Source organism: Zerene cesonia, chromosome 9, assembly GCF_012273895.1.
Source record: "Zerene cesonia ecotype Mississippi chromosome 9, Zerene_cesonia_1.1, whole genome shotgun sequence".
NCBI lineage: Eukaryota > Metazoa > Arthropoda > Insecta > Lepidoptera > Pieridae > Zerene > Zerene cesonia.
The window spans coordinates 1,118,220-1,143,616 of NC_052110.1; the positions used below are offsets into that span (position 1 = coordinate 1,118,220).

The 25,397-nt window shown below is 31.6% G+C and overlaps 1 protein-coding gene across 1 annotated transcript in view; it reads right to left on the reverse strand.

Moving 5' to 3' along the window:
* Positions 1–25,397, reverse strand: part of LOC119828875 (aryl hydrocarbon receptor) — a 94,142-nt gene that overhangs the window by 7,189 nt on the left and 61,556 nt on the right. The window contains exons 3-4 of the mRNA XM_038351163.1: positions 5,073–5,167; positions 2,937–3,026 (exon numbers count right to left, since the gene is read on the reverse strand). Of these exons, the coding sequence (XP_038207091.1) occupies positions 2,937–3,026; positions 5,073–5,162 (180 nt within the window). The 5' untranslated portion in view covers positions 5,163–5,167. The remainder of the gene's footprint in view (positions 1–2,936; positions 3,027–5,072; positions 5,168–25,397) is intronic.

A 25,397-nucleotide genomic window follows, 5' to 3' on the forward strand; every position in this document is an offset into this window, starting at 1 on the left:
AAAGCTCATATAGTGTGTATGTGATAAAACATATGACATCTGTATATTTCACTTCTAAAAATAATTGTTGAATATTAACATTACACAGCTCCGGCCTTATTGGCTAGTAAACTATATGAAAAGTTTCCTAATAGATCCTCATTATTTGATACAAGAGCAGCCGAAATAGAAGCAATTTTAAAACAATGTTGTTATGGTCATTTAAGCGGAGCGGTGAACTATGGCATTAGGGTGTAACGTAGACCGGGTCGATGGTGGCCACCTGGTGAGACAGCTTGGTAATCTACGCGACCCTCGATGCGGAGGGTGGAAATTATAGTAATTTTTAAATAAACTTATTATTTCACTGATCTACAACGTCATATGTTCAGAAGGTGAAGGAAACATGTTTTTCGTCTTTTACACTGCGTATTGTACGTTCGTTTGTAGTTTAATAGAGTATTGGAAGTACTGGTGTTTTACGTACTTGTCAAAAATTAAGAATTATATTATTTTCTTTGTTACTTATATACTAAAATGTATCGAATACAGAGTTAGCACATTCTCAGAGAGCTAAGAAAAATCGGTTTAAATAATATTTCTAACTCAGAAACCTCATTCTATCCTTCGCAATGACTATTTCCAAGCGAAACTTGACAGAACGAGACAATAATTATGTAACAACGACAGCGAGCGTGCTTCATTAATTACTCGCAGTCAATCTAACATTTGTCGCTCATTATTCAATGTCTCAAACGAAATCGATTCAGAATCGATACGGACATTCGAGTTTATTTAGTTTAATCAAAGTGTATATCGATTACTCAGTGGCACGTGCCTGCGTCAGGAAGTAGCAAGTACAGCCGATTTAATGATTTCGAAATCGATTAACTTTTATCGCAACCCACCCCTGTGGAGCGAGCCTGAATAAAGGGGACGCAGATACGACTAATATTAGGAACATTTAAAATTATGCTATTCATATTATAAGTAGTAGTAGTTTTAATTATAATTGAAAAAATAGTCGTTTAATGATATACTTTTAATTTATAGCATTGTTTTACCCATTCATGTTACACAATCAAAAGTTTTCACGTTAGACAATAATGCTATAATGGCTGTATATGAATATTTGCATCCTGGGTTTAGATGTTATCGTGATAAATGAATCAAATTAATATAATTATGGATATACCTTAGCAATTTCCATATTATCATTGTTTCTCTACATTTAAAACCTTAAATGGAAATATGGGTAAACACTAAAGTCTCTGAACACTGGCTAGTTACAATAACGTATTTTATAAGATACGAAGTTCAAATGTTTTCTAGTGGGAATAAAGTGAATGAATATATTGTTAGCTTTCCCGATACCATTGGCCGTATTTATCAGGGCGAGTTTAAGCTGCACGAAGCACGTCTGCCAGCATAATCTTTGCCACTTAATGTTGCAGGTAAAGTAACATTTTTGATTCGACACAAAACAAAAGCAAACCGGGGGTGGATTAAAATTTATACGATTGTGAAATGAAAGTTTTATAGCGGGGGTTGGGAATGGGCCAAAATTGGGGTTTCTTGTGATATTTCATTGCAGGTTTATTAGCTGTAATACAGTGGGTTTAACGACGCTTGATATGCGCTAAGTTTTTTGTCTGGCTCATTATGAATTCGTTAGTCTGTTATCGTAGTTTCGGGAACTATTCAAAGTATTACAATAATTTAATGTTGTCATAATTCAAATGAATACAATGTTATTATTACTGTTTTCTAAACAGAAATGACGATGGGTAATCATAATCATGAGTAAGGGGATGTCAAATAATACTTCCGTCAAGTACAACAAACACACATGTGTCAAAGAAGTCAGAATACATTTTAGAATAGACTAGCTAAGTTCGAAGCAGGCGCATTCTTAATCCTATCCTACTTATATTATAAATGCGAAAGTTTTTAAGGATGTTTGTGTGTTTATTAGTCTTTCACACAAAAACTACTGAACCGATTACAATGAAATTTGGCACGTAGATAGCTAGACAACTGAAATAATATACAGGCTTTTTATCCTGATATTCCTAGGGGATACGGACTTATGTGGATGAAACTGCGGGGCGCAGCTAGTTTATTTCATAAAATATAAACATAATATGCTGTTTCAGCATGAAATCGAAACATTTTAGATTGACATTCGTTGTTTGTAAATAATTTTAGTATAGGTACATAATTCGTTAACTTTTAGTGGCCTAATGTTTTCATTCCTCCGTTTCTATATAACATTATACAAATATATACGTTTATCAGATCCTGTTATTTACGTATAATTTCATTAGCAAACCGAACTTTCGGGTCGACGTTTTACGAACATTATTATTTAACAGTGAAAACGTATTCAAGTACTTATCGTTGTAATTAATATTTTTATAGAGTTCCAAGCTTGCAGTTGGATGGTTGTATTGTTTATTTCCTTGATTAATAATATAGCATTTTCGCGTTTTTCCACATAATTAAGGCGGTCAGGATAATTAATTGGACGTACGGTATACGGAAGTTGAGGTAAGAATGAAGTATGACTTTAATATTAATTAATTAATGGATGTGTGAAAAATCGTGAAATTCAGTTTATATCATGGAATATTATATTTACAGTTAATATAGTGTATATTATCATAAATCACAATCACGAATCTTTGATTTGAACATAATTATTTTATAAACAAATTGACTAGACTAGGCTCGCAGGATAGAAACGGCTTTTCAGGAGGCTGTGTCTCCAATGACAGCATTATCATTAATATAATCTCATCAGTTCACTTTGCTTTAAACATGTATTTGTTGAAAACTTCGATTGCATTTCATAATAAAAACTTTAGCGGTTAAATAAAAACTGTCATTCATTAAGTTACTTAACTTTAGATCTAGAAAAATATAAAACATTTCAATGGAATAAAAATCCGACCAACCTGGTGAAATCCTAAGTAACTTTCGATGCTGTGTGTGGCGAAGAACACCTCTCCTTCACAAGTCAGGATCATAAGGAAGCCATTGAGTGCCTGAAAATAAATATAATTATCTATATTAATGTAAATAAATCGATATTTAATGGTATGATGGTTGCTATTTTCAACATAAAGAGTTTTATGTGTACACTATATATCCTTGTGACCAAGCCCACTGATATTTTAATTTAAATATTTACATAAGAACTTTTGTCTTTTACTTAGATATTTATAGATAGTTTATAAATAATTTTTCATAGCAAACATGTATCATAGTACATACCTACGCTTTACTATATTAAACTTAATATGAGTCGTAAATACGAATATTGATAAATATATGTGTGGAAATATTATGTTTCTAAATTATTAAGTCGTTAATTGTCTTCATATTAAAGCTGAGAACCTAACAAAAGATGTAGTCTGTGTTTTCATTTAGTTTATTTACTGGTATATAGAACTCTGCCTACATTAACCGTTTTCTTTGTATCGTACGACACGGGTTTGAATTATTAGTAATTTATATCGAAAATCGTTCTAACGCAAATTTCAAAGAATCCTATATTATCGCCTACTTTCTGTATTAGTCAAAGAAATGTAGTATTAATCTAAAATATGCTTATTTCTTTTACTTTATGTTAATATATAATATAATAAAAAATAGCAATATGTATTTAAAAATATAATAACTTCGTTTATCTTTGGATAAACTTACAAAATAGTCAATATTTATATAAATATAACAAGGTAGAAACATTAAGACTTTTTAGTTACCACACATTTCGAATACATATATCCCAACAGATTAATAATTTTCTTACATGCCCTCTTAAACGTTACGTATAAATAACACACACTTAAAACAAATAAAGACAAAACTACGCAATTTTAATTGACACCCATTTTCTTTTTTCTTCCCATTCTATAACTTTATTAATCAATCGATCCTTTGTCCTATCCTTTATCCCTTAGATGCTATAATAGAAACTTTAGCTCTTAAACGAGCGATACTGATCGCTTACCATCAAGCGACTGCACCGGCTCGCTTGCCCGCTCTAAAACCCCGTGCCGTATATAACATTGGGCACGCGTCACGGCCGATCGCAAACGTGAAATATCGAGACAGAGGAAGGTTTATTTATAGCTTACAGCGGCTATAGATTTATTGACGATGTATTTATGTACCGGCGCGCGTGTCATTGGCATTGCATGTAATTTGCTACCTGACTTACCAAAAAGTCTTTATGACTTGCTAGCTGCGCCCTGCGGTTTCACCCGCGCAAGTCCGTATCCCGTAAGAATATCGGGATAAAAAGTTGCCTATATGTTATTCTAGTTGTCCAGCTGTCTACGTACCAAATTTCATTGCAATCGGTTCAGTAGCTATTGCGTGAAAGGGCAACAAACACACACACACATCCTCACAAATTTTCGCTTTTATAACTTTTTGGTGTCTTGTTCTGGCGGGAACTGCTGCGATCATTTTTTCGTTTGAGATGTCCTTCAGGATATCATATAATATAAGATTTATATATAGTGTATACTAATATAAAAAAGCGGAAGTTTGTTTGTTTGTTTGAACGCACTAATCTCAGGAACTACTGGTCTGATTTGAAAAATTCTTTCAGGGTTAGATAGCCCATTTTTGAGGAAGGCTATATATGTAGCACGGGCGAAGATGGGACGGACCGCTAGTTTAATATAAAACAATTTTATATGATGTAATTTTCATCGTTTTCAATTAAGCTTTAATTGTATTCAGCTTCATTCTCGATTAAACTGATTTTTTTTCATCTTACTATATCTAGATATCGTAATTCACCGTAATCGGTTCAGCGGTTCAGGCGTGATACGCAAGCTGAAGAGTTTGTTTGTTTGAACGTGATAATCTCAGTAACTATTGGACTAATGGATGGAATTTTGTACAGATATAGTTTAATAAAGGACATCAGTTTTTTATCCTGGAAACTCACGGGAACTATGCGAGGAAAACCGACTGCCTATCTTTATCTTTGAATACTCGAGTAAAAATACGAGCGAAAGCTAGTAACATATATAGGATATTAATTATAAATACACAATTATATATTATATAATTACCTGTAAGAACATTTCACCGTCAGGCATAACGTGGTCGTAGTGTGTGTGATCGCGTCTGTGTGGGTGCAGCTCCTCTTTCTCCTTGTGCATGACAACTGAAAAAGAAATGTCTATTAGTTTTTGGGATTTGAAACGAATTTCGGTAACAACTATGCATTACCAGAAGCTTAATTTCTTAAGCTTCTGGTAATGCATAGTTTTTTGATACTGGATTTGATTGGTTTAAAAAGAAATTAAAGTGAATTCGGCGCCAAAAGTTCGCCATTAAAATTGCTATAATTTTTTTTTTATATCCAGTGGCAAGGGTGCAATGTTTTTTTACCGGTTTAATATATGCAATTTTTTTTAATATTTAATGGCTTGGTTAAGAGACCTTTAAGCCAATTACCGGTTTAATAACTATGTCCATACACATTTTGTTTGGAAAAAAAATAGTAAATAATATTAGAAAATATGTACCACAGAAATTATATATACATAAAACGCTTTGTAATGTAATGAGAATAATAAACTCATATACGCATATATATCACCCCTAGAAGGCGTGGTGAAAGGTGACATTTCCCATCTCTATTGAATTAGGGATTCACCCCTCACAGCATCCCTTCTTATGTAACAAAACGTCAGGCTAAAACTTGCCCATGCTCCGTTGATATAAGGACTAAAATTGTATAAGCGCAAACGACGTTAAAACAGAAGCCAATAGCGCTTGCTTTGTAATAATCTTGTTATAGGTACAAATGTATTTACATTTCCTATTGACTCTCTGTGATCAGGAGGCATTAGTTTAGCATAAACTATATAAATACCATATTATGTACCTACATTATATACTATACTATATATACTACGATACTTAAATAGCTGTTAGCTGCAGGCTGTGTAATGTTATTTTTATTAGTAGTGGTTGCCTATAATTGTGACAGCACTAAGTCTTTGTTTGTAATTTTATAAAACTTTCCATCCATGTTACCCGTGTATGTTGGTGATCCTTAATGTAATAAATAAAATAAATAAATAGATTATGTACTTATTTATAATATTATATTACGATGTTCTATAATTCATAGAAATTATTAACGATTTAAATTGTATTAAATATTACATATTACTTATTATAAACACGCTTTTATTAGCTTCAGCCATAAGTTTATATGTAACCGACTCCTTTAGACTCGATTTTGAACCACTTTCTACGGACACATATGAATTAAACTTCGATCGATCATGGATCATTGACAATGAAATCATTTGATGATTTTGTCCTCATATCCTGACCGCAAGCATTAAATAATTTCCTTACGTATATACTCTGTAAAAGAGCGAGTTAGACAATTTTTTAGTTTTTTTTTTATTTATTTATTTATAATGCTTTATTTGTACAAACTTAGAAAGAACCAACAAGAACACAGTAAACAGAAAAAAAAGACATTGTTTGTACAAGAGGCGGCCTTATTGCTTAACAGCAATCTCTGCCAGGCAACCTGGTAGAAAAAGAAGTGTACGAATTGATTCTGTTATTAAAAAATGTTTATTAGTTTTTTTAACTATGCTTATTTATATTTTCAGTGGGTCAACGATAAATTGAAATATAAAATAGTTAAATATTAATTAATATTCATTAATGAAAGTTTTATTAAGCATCTCTTCACAGATATTCTATAGCAAAGACATTGTTTAATATTCGACCATGACCATGCATCTAACTTCACTTAGTTATTAATGATCATATTTACCAACTGTCTACCTCAATTGGTCTTCTACTTCTATGAAAGTCTATAATTCTAACATTTAAACCCTTAATTTTATTTATGTCTGAAAATTTCCAGCTACAAACATATCATAATTCCAAAAAAATATGTAAATTAAAAGTTCTTAAAACAACGTTAAAGTAATTCATAAAATTGCCCGCGAAAATTAACGAAATTCCGTGACTTCCCGCCATTTATCATAAGCACAGATTAAATAAAATTTGTCCTGTCAATATTAATCGGAGTGAAAATCAAAATGTCCGAGTTGTTTGAAATGGCGATCGGTGTAATTTAAGTTTTCGCTTTCGGGTTCACAAATAAAGGATAGTGTTTGCCGATCCAACGGCCAATTACCGGCATACGTGGGACTCACCATGTGCGGCTAGTGACGCCAGCCATTGTATCGATATTTTCTACTTTCCATAGATAAGTATCGATATCGATAAATTCTTCTATTTCTATTTAATTTAGGAATTTGGATATGATCTTTAACTGTATGTGATGTGTAGGTAGTATTTGGTATTTGATAGGACATTTAAATATAAAATTAATTGACTCTTAATAGGCGAAGCATGCTCATGGAATTGTATGACATAGAACTGAAATTTATTCAAAATGTTTTAAATAAATTTCTATAAATACGCGATATAATAGGACAAAGTAAAACTGAATAAAAATCAAGCAACATTTCGTTTTCAATTAGATTCTACTACTACTAACAAAAATTAATACCAACAACAGATACTATTAAAGCAGATAAAGCAGACAAAAAATAATACATGCCGATATAAAAAAACAGTATGTTAAGAAGGACGGTAAATATTATTTTAGTATAAATAAAATTATATCTAAGAAACCTTTTCCGATACTCAAAAAAGATAAACACCAGCTACGATTTTCTATCAATTTTAATCTCAATTTTATAAACGTCGGTATTTTAATAGATTTATTACTCTCCTTCGATCAAGATAATCCGTTCGATGTATCGATAACGACGGCACGTCACTATACGTTGGTCTTATCACCCATTATAATCGTCATTATAGCACTATCGACGTTTTTTCAAATTGAATATTAAATCTACTGTTATCTTCTGAACATTTAAAAGGAGATTGCAATTTATGGAGTTGCGTATCAATTATTTATTAGCGATTAAGGCGCGTGTTTAAAGAAAACACTGAAAACTGTATTTATTCCATTTTTTATATTTATTCCCTTGCAAAAAATAAATAAAACAATCACTAGAGTTTCAACATGAAGTATCTTTTAGAAATTAAAGACTTTTAAACGGATTTTAAACGCGATTTATTCATATTATTAACCCGATGTTCCGAACACTCTATAGCGAGCGTGTTCACGGGGAGACCCGGGGTCTTATAAATATATAATATTCGCGTAAAATCAAACACAAAAAAATACTATGAACTATTTTCTTAAACTTAACGCTCGAATTAGTTCAAAAATAACCAAAAAATCTAATAAATAAATGTTATATGAATGATTCCGTGCCTTTAGTTTCAGATAAAGCAAAAAATACATAAAAATCGAAAGAAGCGATCGTCTTTAAATATCCGGCATTCTAAACCAAACTAATCACTGTTAGCGTATCTAATTAATTAGAAATTAGTCTCATAGTGGCATTACATGGTCTTGTAGACAACGACAATGTATTGTATATGTACACATTTCGCACGCACAAGAATATATTAACATAGCGTATATGATATCTTTGATTGACGCAAACAACGTTTTTGCGAAGTTAAGAATGTCTAGAATTAATACATCTTGAGAACGCCTAATTTCACATCAGCTGCGTTGTGGTGTTTTGGTTAACGAAGCGCTGAATTTGACTTTTTGCGGGAAAATATGTATAAGGTTAGAGCGTCGCATCTGCGATGTGTTTGAAGACTTGGATGATAATAAGGGACTTCCTGAACCATCCGAAAATATAACATGCATAGGATTGAAAGTTTTTAAAGTGTATTTTATTCAGTAGATGATATGTTGATGCACGTTAATCCAGTTCGCTAATATAACAGTATTAAAGCATTAAGTAATGTAATAAATGCAATTATTTGCTACGTAACTATGACACTGGGTATGCAGAAATTTGACAATCATGAAACTAAAAGATGTTTTTCACTGCTTTTAACCGACATTCTCAAAAAAGTGAAGTTCTCAATCCGACTGTATTTTTTGGTTGTATTACTGGAAAATTCCGTGGGTTTTCAATTTGTGACGATGATTGATGATTCCGATTGAAGTGTTTGTTCACACAAACAAACACTTCAATCGGTATGATATGAAATTGTCATTTGGTCCCATTTTAGAATCTAAGTGTGTAAGAAGTGATTTATTATTTGCTAAGCCATCCGATATATAATATATATCTTTCAACAATAATCTTTTCTCGTAAATAAAGATTCCACTTAAATTAACTCAATATATTAATATTCGATTATTGTCCGAACAAAGCGGTTTTAATTCATAAGTAATTTACCTCTTTATTTTAATGTGCAGTTAAATGTTTTTGTTTTATATGTTGAGGTAATTAATTTATGCTTTTAGGTCATTACATGAGCGCGAGCAGCTTTTTCTGTGCTGTAAATGCAATTTGTTCGGAGTGTGAGTTTTCTACGGAGGTAATTACTTTCAAGGAACTGTAATCTTTGTTAGAAACATGTGAAATTTTTAACTCGAAGGCGCTAATTTTATAAATTGTTAGCTTAATTATATTAGGTTGCATTTTTTATAAGAATTGTGGGTAATATGAATGTTTGAGCTTATACTTTCATACTACCCGCGTTGTTTGGTATATTCTATTTGCTGTATTATCACAATGTTTTATTATAATTATTATTGCTTTAATAGGGTTTTGCTTTTACATTTCTTTTGTTTTGTACTTTGATTTGCTTAATTCCAATTTAATGTTCTTTTGAGCGGTTTGTTATGTGGTTGATTTTCAAAATTGACAAAAAAGATTGTGAAATATTCAGGCCTCGTTTTATATCAAGTAAGTGTGCTATTTTATTGTCAGTGTCTTATGAAGTTTTGTTATCAAATTTGCGTGTGCGTTAGCAATTTATTTAACTCAGATTTATGTATATGATTTATCTCGTAAAGAAACGTCTTACGTCACAATTGGTCAAGTGCGAGTCGGACACAAGACACTAAGGGTACAGATTAGATAAAGAGCAACTGCAAAAAACTTATCACCCATCCAACTTATGACTGTGCCAACCGTTGCTTAACCGCAATTTATAATAATTTTTCGTCTATTAGACATAGCAACAGAAATACATCAACTCCGACAATTTCAACTGTCTAAATATCGGAAATATTATACAAACAAACTTCTCATTGCTCTACAAGGAGAACAATTTATCATTAACTATTATTTATTGTAGTTATCTGCTTATGGCAACATTGTTAAGTGCCTTAAATCCATATTTGTAGTAATACATTGTATTTATATAACGTGAATAAAATTTAGGAAAACAGCTGTTTTTGTAACATTATTTTAACTTAAATAAAAATGTCCCGTCATATGCTCGCAACTTGTTTATATTTACAAAAATTAAATTTTACATAACATTCGTAGTTTTCTTAGAAAATATTTCTGTTTTCTGAAGGTTTGAATGCAGAATCCTTGACTTATCTAGTCTCCATTGTTATTATAGGGCCAAATATATTATTCGATATTTTTTCCCGAATATAGTGTTTGTTATATTTTCATACCACGTTAAGCTTTTTAAATGTGTACTTATGTGACATTATCAGCATACTATGAAACCTAAATGAACAAAGGATTGATTGATTTTGATTAAGGACATCTAAATATACTTATAATACGCAAACTTTTTTTTTTAATGTCACAGTCGGCAATGGAGCTGGTGGGACGCCTGATGGTAAGCGCTACCACCGCCCATGAACATTTGTAGAGGCGTAAAGTCAATTACAGACCTTACGCCTCTACAAATGGATTGCCGACTTTAAATTGGGAATTGATTAAGAAAGGATTGGCGAGAGGAATAAAGGAAAGGACTGGGAAGAGGAAGGAAAAGGATATGGGCCTCCGACTCCCCCACTAACCAAACGAAAACACAGCAGAATGCTATTTCACGCCGGTCTTCTGTGGGGGTGTGGTACTTCCCCGGTGCGAGCTGGCCCAATTCGTGCCGAAGCGTGCTCGACTACCACATACGTGACTTATTACATACTTGATTGACTAATTAGTCTATCAACATGCAGACCAAGCTACTGGACCGATCGGGATAAAATTTGGCATCGAGAAAGGATTTGACAAATTCTCCACCAAAGGGGATATACATATATTTTATGAAACATCTTAATTTCACAAGAAATTTCTTCGACTCACGGGCGTGGCGGCGCGCGGAATGTCAGTACATAATATTAAAAGAGACTTTCACGAGGAAAAATCTATAAAACATTTTCACATAACGTCACATAGTCCTTCGATTGTACCATAAAGCTTACATAAATACCCCATTATTTCTTTCTCCTTACACTCGCAATCTTAACTGCTATTACTTTATAGGTCTGCGTCACGCAGATCTAGTTAAATAGTGCCGCCATTTATATAAATTGTTGAATACTAATTGTATATAATAATTGAATAGCTGTTGGTTCTATGTGATGCAATTGTCAGGATATTTTTAGGTTATGTATTTATGCTAAGCGGCCGCAATTATACTAAAAATAGTTGTTGAAGTTGTACTGAGGAAGGATTATGTATTTTGTTTGAATATATCATGTTTGAAGTATTACTTTGACAAACCTGTCGATTATGGTCTTTGTGGGTTATGATGGTGGATAAAAGTTATCAGAATTTGTTGAAATATGAATATTTGTTGATTTTTCATATTAACTATCCAGTTTATAAAAGCTTTTTACTGACATCGTCTGAAATGTCTGAAAATATGATAACTTGTGTACAAACACTAAAAACACGTTTACGCACTTCATTTCTGAACGTTGTTTGACCACAGACTATAACCCTAACGAGCTAACAAAAAGTATAATGGAATTTTTTTATTTCGCCTCGCTGGTCAAGGGTGATATACCATGACGCGTGCCATACTGTAAAACGGTTGGTAACAGCTGTTCGAAATACGTTTTTAATTATTGTCGAATATGCTTTTTTTGTTTTCGGCCAGTTTATAAGTTGGCACCTTTTTGGTAGTTTATGGTTCTATAGCTTAAGGCCTGTTTTGTAGTAAAAATTTAAGTAAAATCATTGTATTAAATGTTGTTTGACTGGTTAGCTTAGTTGACAGTTTCTTGTTTTCACAAAACAAATTGATTACAATTGATTTATTCGTGTCCAAGTTTAATTTACATTTATGAATAAATGAATAATTAATCGGCATTGAAGCGTTCATTTATAAATGTATTTTTCTGATAAATATGGATGTTCTCTTATATTATATATAAGCATATCTTAATAAAAAGAATTATATTTAATTATTATTTTATTAATGAAACTTTCTAAAGAAATAATGTTTATTTTGTTACTTTAAAATTGATTTACATATTGCATTTATACGAACATGGTATATATCACCTTAATACGTAAGTATAATTTTTAAAGGTTTATATTTGCATGTTGTTTAAACGATAGGAATTTTAAATGAATTAGTCTATTGGTAATTAATTTATTTATTTTGAGTTTGCTTATTATATTTATTTTTATTTTTTTAAGAATGTATGTTGCAGCCGTATACTGCGTTCTTAAACAAATAGAAAGGAAATTCTCAAGGGAATAAAATGTTTCGACTCCGTTAAATATCACCTATCTCTATAAACAAAACTCACATATATTGTTATTTTCCGACACGAAAGAGATAAACACATACACTTTCGCATTTATAATATTAGTAGGATAGGAAGTAGGATAGTAGGTAAAGGTAATGACTTCATAATGCAATGATTTATTTACATTCGGCAATACCCATAGTCCGTTTTATAAAATAATTTCTTAAATTTTCTGTAACGACTAAAATGTTTAATCAATAATTACGTTAGGCAACACCCACAATGTAATCTGTGGTCAAACTCAAAGTTCCAAATTTATACTCTGTGGTACGTCATCGTGACTATTTTTAATCTGTATCACGACACGCGAGCGTGCTTGTTCGCGCGCGATGTCAACACTGCTTAATGCCCGCCGGCACCACAAACGCTAGCAGTCACCTAATTAGACATTCAAGGGTCAGGTCTTGGCGAACGATGTTTGATAAGTACGTATTGATTAAGTGGCCGTAAGTCTTTTGGGGTAACATTCAACATTTGGTTTATAATTATGGTTATAGCTACATTACGTTATATCACTGGTTTTAGCTAAAACTGTGTTACATGATGAGGCAATGTATATTAACTGGAATTCTATATACAACTGTTTTCTATTGAGAAGTTAGTACAAAAACCTGGATGCGTTATAAAGACAGAAGGACTGAACTGATAACCGACCCATAATGGGTAACCCTTCGGGCGAAACGAGACATCTGGTCAAATTTATGTCGTAATCGTTTTGAGCATCGTTTTTAATATTGATTAGCTTTTAACTAAACATTCTCTGTAATAAAAAGCACAATATAATTTTAAAAAGACGTCTTTGAGTAATGACTACGTTGTGACAACAACATGTACAGATACAGATAATAATGGTTTTAAGAAGTAAGATATAGAATGTAACACGAGTAATAATTAACAATTATCTGCTTCATAATTGAAAGTACAATTATTTTGTACAATGTACAGAAAATGAAAATAAAGTCAGATACATAATCAATACAATACAAAGCGAGGTAAATAAATCCTACAGTGTGTTTGTTGCTCTTTCACGCAAAAACTACTGAACCGATTGCAGTGAAATTTGGTACGTAGATAGCTGGACAACTGGAATAACATATAAACATCTTTCATCTTTTTATCCCGATATTCCTACGGGATATGGACTTACGCGGGTGAAACCGCGGGGCGCAGCTATTACATATGCGATCGCCTGAACAGAACTGACCATGGTGTCATTCTGTTGACAAGAAACTCGCATAAGGATCCATTTTATATTTTCTTCAATTTACACACTTTATAAATTTCATATGAATCGATCCGGCGGTTCTTCTTTGGATATACAACATAACATTTGATAATCCTTTTTGTATATATGTATAATATGACCTCATTATAAGTTTATTTATTTTTCTGCAGTTTATAGGTATATTTAACAGATTTTATTTCTAAAAACCTTAATTTTTGCACACCCTCCTCTTCTTAAATGTTTCTCTTTTTATTTTATATGATAGTCTGGAAGAGATCGCTAACTAGCGATAAGACCGCCCGTTGTGCATATTCTCATTTTTTTGTGTTTTATCTATTTTTTTCTGTGAATTTTTGTGTGCAATAAAGTATTATCTATCTTATCTATTTATACAATACAGTTTTCGATATGCTATGGATTCATAGATTCAGACTTAACAATACATAAATATTCACCTTTACTACACCTCATAATCCCATTTCAAAACCATGTAACTATTTAGTATATTTGATTTACAATCAAATATAATGACACCGGTGCCCTGTGAGCCACTAATTTCAAAAGTAAACAAATCTGTAAAAAAACCCAATACTGAATAAATCAAGTGCAAATGATGTCTTTATACTCTGCATTTTACGCTTAACACGACAGAGACGGACGCAACTAGATAGAACGGATCCATACGTGTGACAGAGACAGCGCTATTTTCTTATTTCGTATTAATTAAGGTGCGTACGGGCACTAAATCATTGGTTGTCGACGCTCCCTGTGGGAATCCATGAGAGTTATAGGATCCTTTATTCTAAATTTACAATTACAATTTTGTAAGTATTTTGAATATTTCAAATTTTAAGCGGCTAGTATTGCTCTCCAGAGTGTCGTTTTGTTTGTTTGTTCTTGTTCAACTCTGTAATCATGATTGGTATTCGAATTCTCTGTATTTCTTCTAATGACATGTACAAGAACATTAGTTGTAATATAATTATATTTCATTGTTTATTTAATGTAACACACTAAATTTTTCTATTAATAATTCTTTAATTTTTAATCACACTTGACTTTATAATGTTGTAATTTCCTGTAATTAAAGGTACGGAAAACCATGTATACGTAGCAAGCTTTACAAAAATGTTATCTGTATTCTTTGTTGGAAATTCTTTATTAATAAATAAACTGTATGTAAGAATAATCGTCAAAAATAATATAGCTTGGTGATTTTTAAGTAATTGAATTATTCCGAAACATAACGATCTAAATATTTTTAAAGGGCATACGTTGATGCACCTGGCGTATAAAAAACTCTTTTAATCATTTAATGATAATACGTCCTTTTATGGCGACATTAGATACATTTACACGATTAAATGTATCTAGGAATGAATAAAAATATATTCAAATCAGTATGTCTGTTTTTACAAAGCAAAATATAGCAAATCTTCATATTTACATGTTTCATATTAATCACCATTGGTATTCAGCAAAAAGTTTCAACACGTAAATTCTATAACGCTTCAATTACCAGTTTACAGACAATAGTAATGCATTAAACAAACTAATTATACACGTCATACGTTCCGTTCATCAGAATAGATTATCTATGCGGTTGCGCCAACTGTCATGAAGTGTCAGTTGTGTGAAACGAAACGTCACGGGCGCGGTAATCGCGAGATTGGCTCACTTGATATCGGACTGTCATACCGAGCGGACATGTGGGGAGTTAATGTGATATTATGCTAATTCTGCAATATGTTTTACGTTAGTTTTTATTAGACGTTTATAGCTTAGACAAGATGGTTAATTAAAATAGCAACTGTGTGACAGGTTTCGAATGTTTTTGCGCAATGCAATACGTGGTTTATAGTCACTAGAATATTGTTTTATAGCTCTATAATAATTTATCCGCATTACGTCTGGATAAAATTTAGTAAAGTAACTTTAGGACTAGCTAAAACATAACAGGAATAAACCACATAAACAATCCTCTGAAAGGCTCGTGAAATATTAAATATCTGTTTAATATCGAACGTGATGAAACAAAAAGGATCGAGTAATTAATTAAAAAGAAGTGGCCGGGAGAAATATTTCGCTGCGCGAGATTGCGTCGGTCCATTTAATTGATACGGAGGAGAGGAATCCCACTGAAGAAACGGTCGTTAGCTTATCACAATACTGATTTCACACCGTATGTGCTATATGTCGGGGTTACATGGCGGTGTAGTTGCGCTTTTGTACAAGCATTACTTGGGAACGACTTAAATTCAAAGCTTCAACTCTATTTTTTTATAAGAAGACTTCTCTTATAATATTCATACTTGAGAATTGGTTACAACCGATTCCTAAAGTCTCCGGGAATTTCATTAGTGTCGCGTTTCAACAAATCATTTAACAGTTTTTCATTTCGTTACAATCTAGTCTATAAAAAATCGATTTATTGTCGTACTCGGTCACTAAAAGTATATCACAACGAATAAATGTAACTATTTACAAAAAAAATAATAATAAACCGTTTGTTTGTTCTAATCTTTATATATTTTTAACGAAGCGTATACAATAATTATTATTAATAGATCAATTGAACGAGGTTAACAATTATGAACAGACAGGCCTTGCACTACAAAAGTTGAACTAATTAGTTTTGTATTATGTTGAAATAAACATTCAAAGTACTTAATAAATAACGGTAATGTTAATAAGTAAATATAAGCAAAAAGTAATGATATGGTTGAGCTACATTGTAGGTACTTCTTTGAACTCCTATCACTGATAATAAATTCCGAAGAAATCATTTTTAAATCTTGTAATAATCATTATGACTGTTATTCAATTCTCATAACATTTTGGTAGATGTAATATCACCTTAATAATTACAACGTTGTAAGTTTCATCGCCATGTAACCCCAGCAAGTACAACAGAAGTCCTGGCCGGGTCACGCGTCTCGTAAAAACAAAATAAAAAATATTGCATTAACACAAGTTAAAAGTTTTTTGTGTTCGCTTTATTCCTCACGGATATATACTGATTTGCTTTATGCTTGTTTTAAATGGCTTATTTTTCACTTCGCATTGCAATTGCGTTTATTTTATTCAAATTGATGTGTCAGACGTTTTGAGAGGTTGGTATTGATGTTGTTTGTTAAAAATTGTTGCGCAATTGTATAGAAATGAAGCATTTTGTGGCCTGTATTATTGATTACAACTTATCTGGACCCCAGTTTTGTTGTAAAGGGGTTAGTTTGTACATTAAATTTTCGAGAATTCCTTTGTTTTAAACTAGAGAAATATTAAATAGATGCAATGATGGATAGTTTATAAAATTGCGCGTGAAGTAAGAACCTTTCTTAAATTGATTGTTAAGTAATAAATTTATAATGTTTTGCGCGAAGTAAAAGCTCACGCGCTGAATATTAATACAGAAATAATTATTGAAATATATTTTAGCTTGACAATTTCAACAACCGGTGCAGATAATTTAAAATTGCCGCAAATATTCTTGCAAGGTGCGACATTATTCCCTTTTGTTAATCGGCAAAATATTGGTCATTTATTCATATTTTGTACGTTTAATTGTGTAGTTACACTGTTTACGAAAAGGGCGATACAATTTATATGTTTTCTAGAATCATCTATAAGAGGATTTAGCTTTCAGTACCTACTACATAATTTTCTATTTTTACTGAGGTAGATACAAAATTTTTTGCTCTGCGCAATCCAGCTGGCATTTTTCTGTTTTTTTTTTCACATTTTTATCATAATATAAATATGAAAAATACTTACATTTTAAGAAATACTTACTCGCAATAAGTTTACAATGAATTAAATTATGATAAAAGCATCAAAAATTCTAATGTAGTAGGACAAATTGGATATAATCAATTTCGTTTCGTTGATATAATGCACTAAATCGGCTTTTGGATCCGTTAAAAGTTTTTGCGATCAACGTGTAACTCTCATATAAATTTGAAAGCAAAAATGACTCGATAATATATTCTAGGAACATCCTTTTTTAACCTAACGCAATTTCTTATTTCTTCGTATGAGTTGTAGAATGGTATTGATGAAATTCAATCGAAATAAAACAATATTTTATGTGGACATTGAAACAAGGGCAAAAGATATCGGATGCGTACGCGTATCTGTCGTAAAGATCGGGTGATACACACGCGTGTTAAGAATAAGGAGTATGGAAACATTACCTAAGGCTATATTTGGTAGAAAATAATTCAGGAATAATGTTTTAGTCAGTTTATTGGACACTAGCTGCGCCCCGCGGTTTCACCCGCGTAAGTCCGTATCCCGTACGAATATAGGGATAAAAAGTTGCCTATATGTTATTCCAGTTGTCCAGCTGTCTACGTACCAAATTTCATTGCAATCGGTTCAGCAGTTTTTCAGAAAGAGTAACAAACACACACACATTCTTACACATACATCCACACAAACTTTCGTATTTACAATATTAGTAGGATAGTAGGATAGGATAATATAGCCAATATTCATACCTTATATACGTAGCATCACCTATTAGGATAATTAATTCTTACTTTTTATTAATAAATTCGATTAACCAGATTTTTAAATAAACAAATTCCTAAAACCTACTTGAATAAATATAACATTTATAATATTTGCTCTCGAACCTTCCACTCTGTAGCTCGTGTAAGGTGCGAAATGAAAATAACTTTTAGCGTTGTGGGTCATAAATCAGAATCATGAGAGAGCTCAATTAAACCTCCCTCTATCTGATGTACTCCCGTAACGGAAGGTGGCTTTGCCTTTTTGTGTTTTTAATCTGTGTCACTTTGGAACGCTCATTAAGGGACGCGGTGTGTTGAATGAGTTTTTAGTTTTTACAATATATAATCGATAAAGAAGAGAGCTATAGACTCATATCGTTCAACTCTATGCCTAGTATCTTAGAGATTTCGTATATAAGTAAAAGGCCTATGTGATTAGTAGAGACCATACATATCTGAATATCGCCAAAATTCGTTTCTAAGGACAATGGGAAACTATTATTAAAGTATTGCATTGTCATCGGTCCTTGATAGGTATGCAAATTATCAAATTAATCAGATTTCTGGTAATTGGTGAAAATTATGTTCAAAGATTCCATTAGACACATACATAGATACAGGCTAAGGCAAAAAAGCGTGTTAAAAAAGCAAGAAAAGTCAGAATAAAATTCAATACATTGAATGGTAATGAAATGTTATTGCCTCGAACAGCATGGAATGCGTGTTAGAACATAAAATAATCATTATAATCCTTTAAAATCCACCTAAAAGTATAATATTAATAACAATTAAAATAAAGTTTTACGAACAATCGATTGAACGATTTTAGTACGATACGGTTTCGATTACGTATAACTTTCGGCTATTAACATCGATTTACATGAATGTATCGGAACGTCGTAACACATAAGACATTGCAATCGAATTTCACTTTTATTGCGTTTGAGAAAAGTGTATATTAGAGAAATGGTCGCGCGAGATTGGGTACGTCGTGCAGTCGTCAAAATTCGGCTCGTGCGGCCAATCAATTATGATCAAAATCGATTCACTCGATTGAATCGATAATAGCGCGTGAGGCAGGTGCTTTGCAATCGAATTATCATCGAATATGACTGTATAATTAGTACGAAATTGTACTCTTTAGCACTGCGCACTGTTTTTGCTTTCAAAAGTGTCTGCAGATGTTGGGGACGATTTCTTATATGAATCAAGATTGCATTTTTTGATTGAAGGTATTAATTAACGTATAATTAAGATAATACAGATTAAAAGGAACTTGGAAGTTTTGTTTATAATTATTCTGTATTAATGTAAACTGTTTGTAATAAATATATCAAATAGTTGATAAGTTTAATGTTTAAGTATAATGTTTTTTTCTTTCCTTTTTTGCGTATCTTATTCAATCACAAACATCTTAACACATTTATTATATCATAGATATTGAATTTACGGTCCAATGGAATGATAATTAACAAATTCATATATCATGTTAACTATAGTATGGTCATTTACATAGAGTGAGTACAAACAAGGGCAGAGAGCCTCGAGGTACAGACAGCAACATAAATAACTACAATATGAAGATGTCAAACGGGTAATGAAACGTCATTGATTGCGTTGCTGACCGTAAATCCAAGGGCGAGCGATTTTAAATCTTGCTGATTGTACCGATGTTTATGTTTGTTTGAAAACTAGGAGTTATCTTGTTGTACAGTTTGAATGTTTGTTTTGTATTATGTTATAATATTTAAAATTACATGTTGGACGATTATAACGTGTCATTTTCTGCTTGGTTCTCGTTAACTAGACAGTGTTGAGTATGATTGTTCATTTTATGAATCGGTTCTTAATCCATATAATGACCAGATGAAATAAAATCATCATCATCGTCATCATCAGCCTATACACGGTCCCACTGCTGAGACAAAGGCCTATATAGTTAAGGCCACAATTCCGTCGTGGAAGGCCTATGTCTCAAATAAAAATAACATAAATTGGTAATTTCTTGTTTCTATTTACCACGTATTACACATTTTAAATGAAAAAAAAAACATTTTAAAGAATTTCTCTTTAAGCATCCCGAGAAACAATATTTATATAAATTTTTAATAAACATTTCTAGATACTATTTATAGCTGTACGGCTACATATTATGTAAATTAAAAATGTATGTTCTTTAGACATAACACACACACACATTTTATTCTATTTATTGTTTAGATATAGATAAGCAAGTGCACAAATATAAGATAAAACTGAACGAGTTGTGGATTGTGTTATATAAATGTACTATAATAAAATAAACTGTTGAATATTGTTAATAATGAGTATAAACAACATTTTTAATTGGTGATTGCGTTTGGAAATATTCCAATAATATTATTTTATGTGGGCACTGGCCATGTTACAAACTGTTCTGAATTCACGGATAAAAAAAAATAGAAAAGTGTGTATGTGGAATTCTAGTCCGATCGGAAATTTTTATCGAAACATGTGTAAATCCTGTGTTTTTTAATAGTCTCAATAATAAGTAAAAGGGAGATGTATCGTAAGGGTGTGCGTTTTAATAAGACTATATTGCAATATAGTCTTATTTGTTCTCTAACAATTGAACTTAAATGTATGTATCTTCAAACCTTCGATAAAAATTTGGACGCAGTGTATCTAGATCAAACTTTACACGCAATAAGAAAGCACCTTTCCACGATTATCACAATTATGCTAACCGTACACATACAAGTACATAATCACTCCGGTTATTTCCGGTTTAAACCGGTTTCGCGTTATCAATTGCATAAAATGCAAGGCCCGGTGCCGGCGAAATCCAATAGCTAATATTCGCGTACAATTTAAAAAAAATTCCAGCATTTAACTTCTACGGCAGATGTCCGACATCGTTGCAATGTGAAGTGAACGCAATTCCGCAATAAATAAGATTGATTTTTTGTCTGACGGTACCTACTGCTTGTAATTAATAAGGGGCAATTTTTAATTGAAGCACACGATTACCTGGTATTATGGATTTTAACGAATATGTATGGGTAGTACTTATATGGGATGAGTTATTGCAATGTATCTTGTCATATGTAGCCATTTTTGAAATGTATTACGTCTGTGTTTTTGTTTTTGGTTTATTTTATATTCTTTGATAACGACGTCGTTTAACCTATTAAGTAAAAGATAAATAAATTGTACCTACGTACAAAATTATTAAATAGATGATTTATCAATTTGAGAGTAAGGCTAGGCAGGCTCGTTTCGAAATTTCTTTTGAATATTGTGTAAGGGATTAAATATTATTTTTTCTTAAGTCACGCCGTTATATGTTAACTTACCAATACAAGCAATACATCCTGGTTTCCTTATTATTCTATTTTCCTTAAATTCTTGATATGATTGATAGTTATTATTATTTTTTGTAATATTGAATATTTTGATAATAAAACAAATTTTATCTTGTTTTATTGCAAAATCAGCGTTTTTAATCGTCTCTCCGAAACACGAAGGAGCTTTTCGTTTCAACTGTACTGTTTTTGGGTTTATTTGTTTATCAAAAAACAATAAACAATAATTTATATATCAAAAAATTATTTATTAGTTGATTATTTAAAACGATTGATGATTATTTTGTTGTGAAATACAATGATATTAAAATTTTAAATATTGTTTATAAGCATTGGTTTCATTTTTTTGTGATGATTCTAGATGTTAGCCAGAAGGGATAAGATATAGTAGATCTTAGCAGGGACGCGGGTGAACCGACATTGGTTTCAAAGAGAATTGGTATTATTTGTTCCTTCAGTACTTGGAGTACACCACAGGGTACTCATAATTATACTGGTAATCACAGAAATCATAATTATAATTATTAGGCAGTAGGTACTTTTAGGTACCATACCTACTTTGTTTTCCCGTATTATATATTCATTTCACTTAGACCATGTGGTTTACGTTTTTACAATAAACATCCATAAACACCATCTGAACTAAATGAACCATTAACAATCACTCACGAAAAACACTAACACCCGCTAAAAACCTCATTCATCACATCTTCACATAAATACTTTTTAGATTTATATTTAATTAATAAAAAGATAATTCAAACGTTTTCCATTCCACCGCTTAACTAATTGGCATTTAGTTTCACATCACAGATATTTCATGAATAAAATATATAGAAATGCATCGGCCATTAATATTATAGCTAGTTTTGCGGAAAGGGGAACATAGTTGCGACTCGCAGCGAACTGAGCATTCGTAACTGGAGCTAATATGATACCTATAAATTGTGGTTAATCACCAATGCTAACCACTAATTAAGCCCTTTTATGGTGGTTTACAATAAATTAAAGTCGAATATTATACACTGTCAGCTTAACTTACACGTCATTTACTTTAAATGGTGGTATGGTGATTCCAATATAGTTTTTATTTAACAGCCGTACTAAAAGAATTGTAACGAAACACGATAATGGTTATTGCGTTGTTTGTTATTATTTAGACGATATTTTAAGCTTATCACGTTTAAAACTGCTGATGAAAGTTATTTTGACTCTGTACCCGAGTTCTAATATCATTTGATCGATATTGCCTATCCTTACCTTTCTATTCATTTTATAAAAACAAATGAAAGAGACGGATAGATTATTGATTACTTCGATAAAATAACCAACTATTTAAACAGACATACGTTAATAAATTCTATTGAACTATATCAAAAGAATCCGGAATAAAACGAATCGTTTATTAACATCTAAACATGTTTGGACGTAGGTGTATTAATTTCCAGTGGAAGCAATAAATTAGATTAGTTATTTAGTTAAGTTGTTTTGTAGAATAATATCTATTGTATTTGAAACGACAATAGTCAAGACAGAACTGCGCATACGCATTATTATCGCAAATAATTTAAAAAACTAGAAACATCTGCATATACGACAGTCTACAGGTGCCCTGTCTGATTACCTACATTTTATAAATAAATACACATTTTATTGCACAGCTGATACAATACAATTCAGCATACGTTTTGAACTTTAAAATTTTGTGTAACTAACCAATTTTAAATGGAATTCTTTATTAAATAAATGATACTTTCACAATCGACTTATAAAGCGCGAAAAAAGTTTCGTATTAATGCTTTGTATGTAAGGAATAAGGACATAATATATAAAAGTATGTTAATGGTACGAATTTGACCAGGTGATCGAAAAGAAGCATCATTGTATACTTGTTTTACAACAATAATATTTTAATGTTCCTCGTATGCGCTTCAATGGTCAATTATTCTGTAATAATACTATGTTTACGGTTATAATCAATATTAAATTAACAATTGACTATATACGTCAATAATAATTAGATAAATAAAAACTGTATCGAGAAAGCGAATTATTCTTTTTATACTTTGTAAAGCTTCCTCAGTTTTTATTCGTACGTCTGGTTATTTACTACTTTCGATATTATAAAGAAACATCGTATGGGTTTTCGTCATCAGATGCTTGTTTTGAGAATTTTACAATTTTTATAAACAAAATATCCCAATCTATAAATGATATCCCAAATTTATAAACAAACTAAATTTCCCACTTGCTCATAAACAGAGTACACGTATGGAAATTATTTATTGCTGGCTTTCCTAGTCAGGTTAATATGATAATCTCATGAAATTATTGTATTGTCCTCGATCCTTGTTAACTACTCGAAGTTTGTTTAAATCTGTCAGCTTACAGTGGTTAGAAATCGAGCCTAAAAGGGTAGGTTACATACAAACATACACGTGAAGCTAATAAAACAGTCTTTAAAAGGACGCTTTGTATGTGGGAATTGATCACGCTTTGGGACGAATTGGGCTCAGCACCGCCAAAGTACCACACCCCCACAGAAGTACAGCGTAAAATAGTAACATACTGCTTGTGTTTAGTTCGGTGAGTGGGGTAGCCGGAGGTCCATATCCTTTTCCTTACCCTTCCCAATTCTTTCCTTTATTCCCCTCGGAATTGGATTTAGGAGGTATTGACACCTCCTAAATCCAATTCCAATTTATAGTCAGTCAGCAATCCATTTGTAATGTTCATGGGCGGTGGTAGCGCTTACCATCAGGCGACCCACCAGCTCCATTGCCGACGATGACATAAAAAAAAACTTAATTATTCATTGCTCAACCATTTGAACAAAACAATGAAAAGTCCTTAAAAATTAACGTATTTTTGAACAGTATAAAGGAAACTTCAAACGTATTCTGTTACGATCAATGCTGTGATATACATTCCGAAACATATTGGAAAACATCGTTTAAATTGGAACAGCTTTTCACTTTTATGTCTATTAAACTCTCATTAGTTCCGTTCATTAATTCCATAACAATTATCGTTCAAATCTTTTATTTTCTGCATGTTTCTTAGGCAATTAGATCGAATTTATCGCCATACCGTTGCTGTTTCACAGTTATCGATTATAAATAAGCGTAAAGAAATAGTGCAATTGAAAACTACATACCGTTAAGATACTTTTGTCGAAGTGTCGATATCTATATTGTAATTAACAATTATTCAGCTTTATGTAACAGAACTAAATTGACCAGGATGTCTTGTCAATGTGAAGTGAATTTACTAGGATTGTCTCGTGGTTTTAAGCGGCAAAAACATATCACGGATGAATAAAAGCTGTATTAAGAATAATAATTGTAAGAACATTTTTTATTTTTATTTTAACCGATGTAGACGCAGGTGCTTTATTATAGCAATATATACCAATAATAACAACTTTTTTATACCTTCTATTATATTTTCTATTAAAAACTAGATAATTTTCAAACTACAATCTTAAAATAACTAAACTTTTAGCAATTTTTCTACACTTGTTATCTTATGTAAATTTAATGTGTCTTTTTATATTTGCCAGACAATTATAACAACAATTTTTATTTAGAAATTAAAAACTTTTCAACGGATTTTAAACGCGATTTATTCATTATATTATTAACCCGACGTTTCGA